Genomic DNA, 11,900 nt, shown 5'->3' on the forward strand with positions numbered 1-11,900 from the left:
TTACTTGCCTAATATACAGTGTCCTATTATGAACTAAGCTCTGAGAACTCGCCATAACTTTCCACATTTGTTTTTCCACACAAGGAAAACCAACGAATTTCACCTCTGCCTTACAGCCAGCCCTGCACAGCCACTCACTGGTGCAGCAACACACGCTCTTGTTTGGGCAGCAACACCTGAAGAGAGCAGCAGTCAGAGCTGCAGAAAGATCAATAAGCATGAATAATGGTGCTGACTCAGTGTCTGTGCCCGGATTCTTCTACCTATCCCTACATCTGTATTCTTAACAATTCATTTTAATTTTTTTTTTTTTCTGGAGAAAGAGCATTCCCAGAACTCCCAACTTCACGCTGTTATTCCTCTTACTGCAGTAAACATTCTTTGTTGCTTCATTCCAGATTTAAGACTGTTACTATTTTCATTGACACTTTCTCTTGACTAATCTTAACTATTCCCTAGTGAGGAGTTAGTAATTCTCAGCTGTTGCTGCTAATTGTTCTTTATCACCGACAGACTCAGCGGAGAGGAATGCAATTCCTTAAAATATTTGGACATGTGCAGAGGAGGAAGTGGAAATGGGCATTTTGAGAGGAGTGCTGTATGGATCCTGTGCCTGTCTTCACTGGGACTGGAGCTTGCCCTGGGAGGACTGCTTGTTCAACAGCCAAAAGTGGGTGACAAGTCAGTGAATTTCAGTGACTTCAGTTTCTTTTTAACCGCTGGTCAGTTCCAGCCTGAGTTATGCCTGAAGTGTTTATACCCAACAGCAACAGACAGCTCAGCACACCAGATGTAATTTACTTTCTGCTGCAAGTCTGTGAGCACAGGCTGGCAGTAACCTAAAAGCTGTTTGGCTGGTTGGCTGTGCCCTGCACTGGCATCATCACCACAAACCCTCCAAGGGCAGCACAATCCTTGCTGAGGCATGCAAGAGTCTGTTTTCCTCTCAGCAGAAAGGCTTTTTGATCAGAAACTCCATAAGACACCTTCTCTTCACTCCCCATACATTTTGTAACCGTCACTGTGTGTTTCACTGTTTGAAAACACATTAGAATGAGAAAAAACTGTGAATTACCTCTCAGGATTGTACAAAAAACCCACACTGATAGTTCTTCCAAGGCTGAAGAGGAATCTGAACTTAGCACACCTCACCTAATCGTTACCCTGAGTTCTGAGTGATACTCCTCATCACCTGGCAGGGCACGGGGGTGCCACCAGCTGGGATGGCAGCAGCGCAAAGGTCAGGAAAACGGAAATGATGACTTTGCCATTAAGGTTCAAACGTGTTCAGCCATAGTTGCATCTTTTCACTCTCAATTCATGTTTTGCCATTTCCATAAGGAGGCTTTCTACCATTTGTGGAGCTGTTTACTAAGCTCTAAAGGAAACACACAACAGTTTCAACAGGGCACGATCCAGGACGTGCAGCTCAAGCTGACCAGTGTGACAATGTGGAGCTAAAGCCCTTTCTTACACCTGATGATGTGGTAGGTCTCCACATGACTCTTCAAGAACCTGCTGGAAGCAAGTTTGGTAACCTCCACAGACACAAGAAATGCTGGACTTTTTAAAAGAGCAGGGTGCCTTTTCCAGCTGTTCTTCATCTTTATTAGCCATGATAAAAAATAGCCATGATTGAAAAAACAAATTCTGATCTCCTTGAACAAAATACGTTTCCAGCTCTCGTGACCAGCGCTTGTAAACATCATTGAACAGCCTTTTTCTTTTCAAAGCTCATTGTTAAACGTGTCAAGCATAATTTGTCACAAGTGATTATTCCCTGCAAGACATGTTTTATTAGAGTAGCATAGCACACACGTTTTCAGTCTCCTGAGAAGATTCATCCTCCCTTTTCCCCTGTATTCACAATACCTTCAAGTGCTGGCTTCATGAGTAAGAAAAATGATTATGTGTATTTCACCCTGAACTCTTTAGGGGAAAAAAGTAATCTAGCCTTGTATTTACAGAGTTCTGTAGCCCAACCTGCTATATTTACCTGTTAGCAACATATTTTTTCTTGCACATAATCCCCCACTCAGGTGACCGTGGGAAGAAAGGCGGATGCTTTCTGCCAAGACAGCATACTGCTTAGTATGTAAATTACATAATGCTGCAGAGCTGAGAAATCGAAATGGCAACTACCTATGATCTATCAAGACAATCTTTGAATAAAAATCACGTGTAGCAATGGGATGTCTTTAAGATACTGACAGCACCAAGGTCACCCGATAGTGCTGGGCAACACCACGGCTGCAGCACGAAGGATACCAAGGTTTGTTTTCCAGATACTTTTATCCAAATGGCAGGCCAGCAGCTGCGGCTGCGGCTCCCAGCCGGCGGGCAGCTAACAGCTCTGCAGAAGCACCAGAACTGCCATGTTTTGTAGCAGATGCGATCCCGTCTGGCAGGCCGGCCATCCAGCGGGCAGGAAGTTCTACCTGAGCAGGGCTGCGGGTCGACAAGCCGCCGACACACGGTGCCCGCTGCCGGCAGCGCCCGGAGCCCCCCGCGCTGCGGACCCGCTGCGGGCTCCTGCTGCCTGGGCCGGGGGAAGCCAGCGCTCCAGGCCTGCGGACACGCACCCCCCGCGCACACCGGACACTCCAACAACCGCTTCTCGGCAGCCGCAGGAAAAGCGGAACCGCCGCGTCACGGGAGCAGCACGCGCCGGGGATCGAACCGCCGGCCCGGCCCGGCCCCGGGGCTCTGCCTCCCCGCGGGGGGCAGGTTTGGCCGCCGCTGGCTCCGGGGGTGCCCGGGCAGGGCCCGGCGCGGCCCCGGGACGCGCGACCCGCCCGGGGGCACCGGCGCCGGGCTGTGCGCATGCGCACCGGGGCGAGCCCCGCCCCCCCTTCCTTTCCCTTCCCCCCCCCCCCCCCCTCCGCGGGAGCGCGCGCGGCCGCGGGACGAGGGCGCGCGAGCAACGTACCCCGCGGCGCGCGCCCCGGCGGCTTTTGCCCTTAACTCTCGCGAGAGCGAAGCGGCAACCCGGAAGTCCCGCCCCTCCCGGAGGCCGCATCGCGCCGGCGCGGGGGCGATCGGGCCGGGCCCGGCTTCCGGGCAGGTAGCGCGGGGGCGGGGCGGGGCGGGATGGGCGGCGCCGGAGCAGACGAGTCGCGGGGGGGAGCGAGGGCTAGAGCGGCCGGGCCGCCCGCCGGCCGGAGCGCGAGCGGTGGGGTCCGGCGGCGCGCGAGCAGGTGCGGGCGGGGCGGGCCCGGGCGGGACCCCCCGGCTGAGGGGGCGGCGGGAGCGGCCGTTCCCGCTTCCCGAACGGGCGGGCCCGGCCCTGCGCTGGGCTGGCGGCGGGACGGGCTGCGGGGCCGGGCCTGGGGCAGCGGGGCCTTTGTGGGCGGGCTGAGGGAGCGGGGCTCCCCCGGCGGGCTGAGCTGTGGCGGTTGGGCCGACACCCCCCCCGGCAGCCCCAGTGCCGGGCGCCTCGGCTCGAGGCCCTGGCTCGCAGCACCGGGTCGGTGTGGCCGCCGGGGCTGAGCGCCCGGCGCGGCGCTGCTGGAGCTGCCCGCGGCACCGGCTGGAACGCGTCCGTGCGGAGCTGGCGGGAGGGCCGGTCCGCAGATGCGGTCTGTGAGGCAGCCGGGCACTGCTCCTCACGCGGTGCCCGAGCCGGCCGGTGCCAGACCCGGGGCCGTCCCGGGCGTGTGTCTCACGCCCCGAGTTTCAGAGCTTGTGGCGGGTGAAGCAGAAGGCTGAGGGGGATGACTGTAAATAACTGCACCGTTAGTTGTGCTTCCCCCTGGGTGACCTGAGCGGATGCTCTAGATTTTCTTGTTCAGCGTGTTCACAGGAAGTGACAAAAGCAAGAAAAAACTCGGTGTGAGCTTCAGATGGGCCACTTGAGTCTGGAAATGGAAGTGTGACTGACTCTGCCAGAGCACTCACTCCTGCGTGCAGCTCTGTCTTCAAATAAAGCACTGTTCGTTTCTCTCTCTGCTGCAGCACAGCGAGATCACACAGCCGGCAATCCCGGGCTGTCATCTGAATCCAACCCCAGCTGCCTTTACTCTGGTCCCTGCAAGATGCCAGCAGCCCTTGCAGAGAACAGCCAGGTTATCTGTGAAGTATGGGCAAACAATCTGGAAGAAGAGATGAGGAAAATTCGAGAGATTGTTCTAAGTTACAGCTACATTGCGATGGTAAATGTTTTATACCTGAGCTAGTTGTCCTAGTCAAGGGATGTTTCTGTGGAAGAGGAGTAAGCTGATTCTTGAGCAAGACCTTATTTTTCCCAGCCCTGTTCAAACTGAGCTAGAAATAGTGAAAAATTAGGAAGTGGTTCAGTAGAAGCTTTCCAGAATTTAATAAAAGTAGTTTTGACTATGCATTGAATGAAAGATGGGGAGACAAGCCACCTTAAAAACTTGAATTAGTTTATTATTTAGCTATTCATAATGGATTAGCTTATGCAACAGAAAATTAAACAGGTCAGATGTACAACTGGGTTTAAATATGTATTTTTCCTTTGAATGTCTTTGCCTGTTTGGTTATGGAAGATGCCACGGTCCTGTAGGACAAAAGACCTGCAAGTGACAAACAGTCAGCTGGGCTGCCTCCTTTTTAATGGGGTCAGATGTTGACTCTTACAGAAGAAAAAGAATCTGGCTGTGTGTTCAGAAAGCTTTGTTTGGGGATCTCCTCCAGGTGGGAGGAATCTCTTCCTGCTCTTTCAAGTCTTTATCTGCTTGGCAGGAGCCAATTGGTTACTTTAATAACTGGTTTTAATTATGATACTGTAAGTTATGCTAACTTGGCTGAGGAGCAGTAAACTTCAAGATATGAGAAGCCTTTAATAAAAACAGGGCATAAAAACTTGTGCCCCTGCAGAGTTTGTGGTTGAATGCTGTGGTGTGAGTTAATGTGATTTTTTTTGTTGTTACCACATGTCAATGGAAAATTAGATTTCTTGCATCTGTTTGATCTCATGGAAAATGTGGTGATGGCCTGTTTTATAGGTCATACAGATCTCTAGGCAGGTCTTGGGCAAGGGAGAGGTTTTGTCACAAGGTGCTGGGTTCTTCATGATAAATTTTTGCACAAGCTCTAGTCAGTAGAAGTTACATGGCCTGATCTGAGAGCAAAAATAGTCCAGAAGTTTGGGTTTCAGCAAAGACAGGACAGAGTCACTGGCAAAGTAAAAGTTTTTCTTCTGAAAGATGGTTGCTCTGCTGTTAAGATGTTTTGATTGGCAGGAGTTTTTGTTCATGTGGCATTGACTGTTCCTCAAAACCAGTGAAGTTTATCACTGTCTGGGCTGTTGAATGAACAGGGTCAGAGTGCTAAATTTAACTTGTATTTAGAACATGAAAGAACAATGCATAAATAATTAAAAAGTCCATTTTAGTGTATTCAAGGAAAATGAGAGAATCCTTTGCGAGTGAGAGGTGTTTAGATTATACAATAGTGCATATTGGATGACTGTATAACATTTTTGTTTTGGAAGAAAAACTGCAAGAAAGGTTACTTGTAATAAATTGCTTACTGTAATAGTTAACAAATTGAGTGGGATTTATTTTAGTGTCTGACTTGTAGCAGTTTAAAATCTGCATGAATATGGAAAAGGAGGGAAAAAAAGTTATTTTTCCAGAAGAATTCACAGAATGCAGTGCTGGAACCTGCTGAATAGATTCTTAACAGTGATAGTAATGACTCCTAACGGAGTGAGTGGTGAAGTGAGGTTTTCCCTTCTCTCCCCAGGACACGGAGTTTCCTGGAGTTGTTGTGAGGCCAATAGGTGAATTCCGCAGCTCCATCGACTATCAGTACCAGCTCCTTCGCTGTAACGTTGACCTTCTGAAGATTATCCAGCTGGGCCTGACTTTCACAAATGAGAAAGGGGAATATCCCTCTGGCATCAACACCTGGCAGTTTAACTTCAAATTCAACCTTACGTGAGTCTCTTGAGATACTGAGTAATTGCCTCCTCTGTTTTGCTGAAGTGGTGCTTGCCTTGGCAAATGCAGGTGTCCGTATCATGGGATCATAGAACGTCTTGGGTTGGAAGGGACCTCTAAAGGTCTTCTAGTCCAACCCCCCTACAATAATCAGGGACATCTCACACTAGACCAGATTGCTCAGAGCCCCGTCAAGCCTGACCTTGATATGATGATCACAAGTGCCTGGTTCTGAGCAATAAAAATTCAGTTTCTAAAACAGATTATATGGGAATGTATTTTGGCGTGACAGAAGTTTGGCCATATTTCTGGAAGTCAACCCATACTAATCCTATTCTTAATTACCCTGTGAGAAATAGCCCATCCTCAATGATTGTATGTGCCTTAAACTTTTTTTTTTTTTTTGCAATATTATAGCCTTAAACTTTATACATTTTTATATATATATTTAATATATCTATATGAATCCATCCCTGTCTGCTAAAAATAAATGGATGTGCTCTTTTCAGCAAAAAGGAAAATACCTTTTGACAGATCCATGCTAAAATATAAACTAGGTCCAAAAAAAAAAGTATAATCATCCCACCTGTTCAGGAGGATGGATCTTGTTAAGTGGAGTGTGGCAGTTTTTCTTGTCTCCTCCATACTGCAAAATATCCTGGGTTACAGCTGAAACAAGTTTCATTATCCTGTTAGCAATGATAAATACAAACTCAGTGTAGTTATCATGAGAGCTGCCTGGAAGTAGAGAGAGGGTTTATCTGGCTAAAATGTACATTGATAGGAAAACAATCAGTGTTTTTAGGGAACTGTTGCTTGGAAGATGTTACAAAAATTCAAGGCTGGCATGTGCAGATCATACAGCTCTTAAAACCAAAAGTTGCCATGTTTACTTCTACAACTTTGTGAGCCTCTTAAAAGTCAGAGTGAAGTGGTTTTCACAGTGTGATCACTTCATTTGACTCAATTATCATATTTGGCATGAATTTTGCTCTGGGTGTTATATCCTACCCTCCCCCCTGAACATGAAACAATCTTGTATAGAAGTCAGGTTCCTGCTCAGCTCTCCACCAAGCACATTGTCATTCAACCCTGTTGTCCTTCCTTAGTCAAGTATTACACAATTTTGTTTACTCCTAGAGAGGCAACTGGAGATGATGGGCTGGTGGTATGAGCTGTGAAAAAGAAAAATGTAGATGGGAATGATGCTGGGTGCTTTGGAGTTGCATGTCTTCCTGCTTGGGAGAATTCTTGTATCCATGCTCTCACCTGTGGTGCTTCCGTTCACCTTGCAGAAGTGATGTTTTTCAAAACATCAGTTCTGTGGAAGGGGATTCCTTGGCATTTGCACAAACAACAGAATTATTACCTAGTTTGTGGAGTAGCTTGTTATGAATGTGGGAGGTTGTGTTAGTGGGATCAAAACTGATTCCATTTGAATTTTCTAGAGGGACTAATGTGGAACCCAGAGAGAGCCTACTGGCCAGTCCAATTTTTAAAATACAGTGTTGGGGGAATTTTCCTAAAAGAACCCTGACTTGTTAGTACCTGGAGTGCAAAGCTGCTTTTCTCCTTCAGGGAGGACATGTACTCTCAGGATTCCATAGACCTCCTAGCCAGCTCTGGGCTGCAGTTCCAGAAGCACGAAGAGGAAGGGATCGATACCCTGCATTTTGCCGAGTTGCTTATGACATCCGGGGTCGTCCTTAGTGACAGTGTGAAGTGGCTGTCCTTCCACAGGTAGGTCTGAGATGGTCACTGGCACTGGGAAGTGAGAAACCTCTTTTTGATTCAAATGCTGCTGCTTTTGTCCGTGGAGACTTACATAGATTTAGAGGAGAGGAATGAGCAGCTCCAGAGTTCTTAAAAGAAGCTTAAAGTTTAAGAAGTAAGAACACTTGGCACATCATTGTGTACTAGCACTTTTTGTGGTCTGAATTTTGCTTATGCCTTTCTTGCAAATCCTTTCACTGTTCCATGCTTCCTCTATGAAGTAAGTTACTATGAAGTGTAGGAATCACATTTCAACTTGTTACCTTGTGTGCACTGTAAAGCACAGTTTTGTTTCTTCTTATAGTGTTGGTGGTGTTCTCAACTTTCATCTTGTGTTTGCATACAGAAAGACATCTGTGTAGTGAAAGTATCTTTCTTGTAGTGTTTCAGGCAACTTGGATGACAAAGCCTCTGGTCCTTGATATCATCTTAAGTGAAAGGACTTGAGGGAGCAGGAGGTGGTGGTGGTGGCAGGAGATACTTAGAGGGTTTGCTGCTTTTCCATATTGCCCACAGCTACAGAAACTTGCATTGTTGGGAAGAAAACTAGGTTTTTCCCCGTGGCTTTGCTGTTCTACAAGAGGTTAATGGAGGCACCCAGGGAGCATTCAGAAGTCCCACATTGATATATATGATCAGGATGAATTTGGGCTCTGATCCAGAGCAGTTTTATGAATGTGAGAAAATGTTAAGGTTTGAAAGCTACAGCATGTAAAGCTCTTGTGAAAAATGAGATACGGGTGTTGACTGAGTGTAGGTGTTGTCTGTTCATCTGGTTTCTTTGTTTTTGTTTTCAGTGGTTATGATTTTGGCTACATGGTGAAGTTGTTGACAGATTCCAGGCTACCAGAAGAGGAACATGAATTTTTCCATATCTTGAACCTTTTCTTCCCATCTATCTATGATGTAAAGTACTTAATGAAGAGCTGCAAAAACCTCAAGGTACTTATATCTCCCCAGCAAGCAGGTGATGGACAGGCAGCCACACTGTAAATGTACAGGAGGCCAAGTGACAGAGCTGCACAGATCAAGTCTTAAAACTGAAAGGTTATAAAAGCTAATGTCACACACAAGCTCCTGTGACTGAGTTTGTATCTAACAGATTCTGCCTCCTCAGTTTTAGACTTGGCAACATGTATATTTAATAGGGACATTCCCATAACCTTCTGGCTTGTGTCTGAGTAATTGTGTATGAGGCTAATTATAATTCAGCATGCTTATCTTACCTACACAAGGCAGAGTATTTCTTCTTACACAAACTACTACATGAGTGGATTAACCAGTGGACACTGAGCAGGTTGCAAGTAATTTATCTACTGACTCACAGCCTTGTGTGAGGGAAGGGGGGAAAGATCCAGCATTTGTAACCTATGAATGTACCCACAATCATCTCAAGTATCCACAGCAGGAAACCAAGGTACCTAAATTTGAGTGTTCATGCATTTTTAAGAGTAGTGACCACTGTGTTCACTCACAGCTGGTCTGTGTGCACCGTTGAAGTCTGCATCAATTCACTTTAGCCAGTGTTTGCTCTCACATTTTAGAGAAGTGTGGCAATTTTGGTAAGAGATGGGTCTTCCAAAATAAAATCTGTTCTGTTCTCATTGCAGGGTGGCCTTCAAGAAGTGGCAGATCAGCTGGATTTGCAGCGAATTGGACGACAACACCAGGCAGGATCGGACTCTCTTCTCACGGGAATGGCATTCTTCAGAATGAAAGAGGTACTGCAGTGTTCTCTACCATCCTTCAGTTCCTATCCATAAATGTCAGCATGCACAATGTGTGTTTTTGTTTTGGTTGTGTGTTTGTTTTTTTGAGCCTTGTGGTCATCACACTTCAAACTGTCAATAACCAACATTGTTGCTACTGGCACAGACTTGTTCTGTTTATTGCTCTTTCATGTGCTTATTTGAATTTGCATGCAAATCTAAGAGGTGGCTGACTTCATATGAGCTGTTTGTTTAACTTAGAGGGACAATTACACAACACCTGTTTCACAATACCTGTTTTGTTTTGTTTTTTTTTAATTCTGCAGCTGTTTTTTGAGGATACAATTGATGATGCAAAGTATTGTGGGCGACTGTATGGCCTTGGCACAGGAGTGGCTCAGAAACAAAATGAAGATGTGGACTCAGCCCAGGAGAAAATGAGCATTTTGGCTATTATCAACAACATGCAGCCATGATACAAGCAGTGCCCCTCAGCAGAACGTGGTGCCATATTGGCAGCTGCTCTCCTCAACCATTTTTCCCAATAGTGTCTCCAAGAAAAGGCATCTACAGAATCCAGCCTGCACTTTTGCTGAAGAGCTGCATCTTCATTTGAAACCCAGAAGAAGAGAGCTGACTGAATTCCCAATGCCAGCATTTGTGGTTTGCCATCTTTTTAATACCCAGGGCAAAAGACAGAACCTCCTGTGTATACCTCTGTTTTTTCCTCTTTATACTGTACAGAATCTGCAAGGAAGACCTTAACAGTAGAATATTTAGTAGTGCTAAGGGTCTGGAAATCCAGTGAAGATGGACACAGACATGCACACAAATTTGTAAATTGTGCTTTATAAAGCTTATTTTAAAACTTCTGCATGTTGTGAGGGTGACTGCTTCACCTCATGTTTGCTTATTTTATCTTTGTGTAGTCTGTGAATATTGCTCCCTTTGATCACTGCAGAGGTTTGGGAATGGATGACAATTAAAAATGATCCTTGCAGCTAAAAATATTCAGAGATTTGCTTTAACAACAGTGGGAATGGATATTACTGGAGCTGATTAAGCTCTCCATAGTTTCTAATTCTGTTTGGTACAGGTTTGACCCATACTTAGCCTCAGCTTAGTTCTTATGGGTATTAATACTGTTCTGGAAATAGACTAAGAGGCCTAAAAGTTCACCTTTGAAAGGGGACTGGACCAATATTCTGACTTCAGTTTTGCTTCAATTTAACCTATAAATTTTACTCTTCTTGCAACACAAGTAGTTCAGCAGATGGGTAAATATTTGTTCCTCTTCTGCCCCCTGCCCCACTTCTCCATCCCTAATTTTTACATGTGTAACAACAAAGCAGCTACTTTTCTCTTCATTACAGACATCTGAAAAGTGAAGAGCAACTTGGGCTTCTGACTTTTAAAAAAATGAGCTGTTCTATAGTATCTTTTTTTCCCCAACAGCTCTGTAATGATATTTCTTAAAACAAAAGGAAAAAAAACCCCAAACCCTTTTGGACATGGCAAACTTAAAATTTTAAGACTTTATCTTGCATTTTAAACAAGCCTAAACAATTCGTTATTGAGAGTTGAGGTTTAGGAGCTGTATTTAAAATGCTTGTAAATACTACCTGTTTTTAATTTTTGTAAAATAAATTTTTTTAAACCAGGCCTTGGTTTGGATTTTCCATCAAGCACTAAAATTGGCAAAGGTCAGGCTTTGGAATCTGAATTTGAGCTCTAATTTCTCAACAATGCTCAAGTTTCTTTCTTCTTTTATGATTTATTATGTTACTGGGGTAGGTCTTAGTAAAATCTGCTTTTGATCTTACTGTACAGTAGCGAATGAAAGTTGACCTTAGGGTCTCTTTGGGGGACTTTTTCTCTCTTGGCTCCTCCCTCAGCACTGAGAGTGACAAATGCGTTTTGCTCACCTGTCCTGTGTGAAGTTTTCCTGCTCCATCAGTGGTTCTTGCTTCAAGTGAAGGAGGGCTGTTTGGTTAAGCACTAGCTCCCTCTCCTGGTTTTTCTCTCAAGTACTTTGTACAGAATTTAGCAAATTCAAGTTAGTGGCAACAAACACATCTACAGATGGATCTTCTTTCAGCATCATCCCTGGCTTCCACCTGCTGCTCTTCAAGGTGTTCTGAGGCTTTACTCATCTTGGAGCAGGACATTTATCAGTATGAAGTCTGCATTTTGGCTGGTATAATCTGGAACAGCTCTTGATCTAAAAAAAAATCCATCCCTACTTTTTTTTCTCAATCTTTACTGTACTTAAAAAAACTTTGTAAATTCATGACTCCTCCCAACCTACCATGAATTTTTCTGCTGCATTTAAAAACTTGCTTCTAGAAATTACTAGAACTAATGCTATGTTCACTAAGGCCTATGCAACCTTGTTCTTAGAAGAGGGGTTTTTCTTCAGGTAAGTTGCAAGACTGGTCAAAAAGTTCTGTGTTCAGGACCCTAGACATGACTGGTTTTGGCACTTCTAGAAGAGCAGCCTTTTAGAGAACTC

General features: G+C 45.5%; 1 protein-coding gene across 4 annotated transcripts; it reads left to right on the top strand.

Annotated features, from left to right (window-relative positions):
- The first annotated feature begins 2,218 nt into the window (after positions 1-2,218).
- CNOT8 (CCR4-NOT transcription complex subunit 8) lies at positions 2,219-11,050 on the top strand. 4 transcript variants are annotated; one of them, XM_051631399.1, is made up of 7 exons: positions 2,219-2,272; positions 3,955-4,151; positions 5,710-5,903; positions 7,485-7,646; positions 8,477-8,621; positions 9,290-9,400; positions 9,715-11,050. In XM_051631399.1, the coding sequence occupies exons 2-7, from the start codon at positions 4,035-4,037 to the stop codon at positions 9,862-9,864; spliced, it is 879 nt and encodes a 292-aa protein (XP_051487359.1). In that variant the 5' UTR covers positions 2,219-2,272; positions 3,955-4,034; the 3' UTR covers positions 9,865-11,050. The 4 variants fall into 4 exon arrangements, with proteins under 4 accessions (XP_051487359.1, XP_051487358.1, XP_051487357.1 ...); XM_051631398.1 differs by lacking the exon at positions 2,219-2,272 and adding an exon at positions 3,026-3,064; XM_051631397.1 differs by lacking the exon at positions 2,219-2,272 and adding an exon at positions 3,101-3,197.
- Positions 11,051-11,900: the final 850 nt, after the last annotated feature.

The sequence above is a fragment of the Apus apus genome, chromosome 13 (assembly GCF_020740795.1).
Source record: "Apus apus isolate bApuApu2 chromosome 13, bApuApu2.pri.cur, whole genome shotgun sequence".
Lineage (NCBI taxonomy): Eukaryota > Metazoa > Chordata > Aves > Apodiformes > Apodidae > Apus > Apus apus.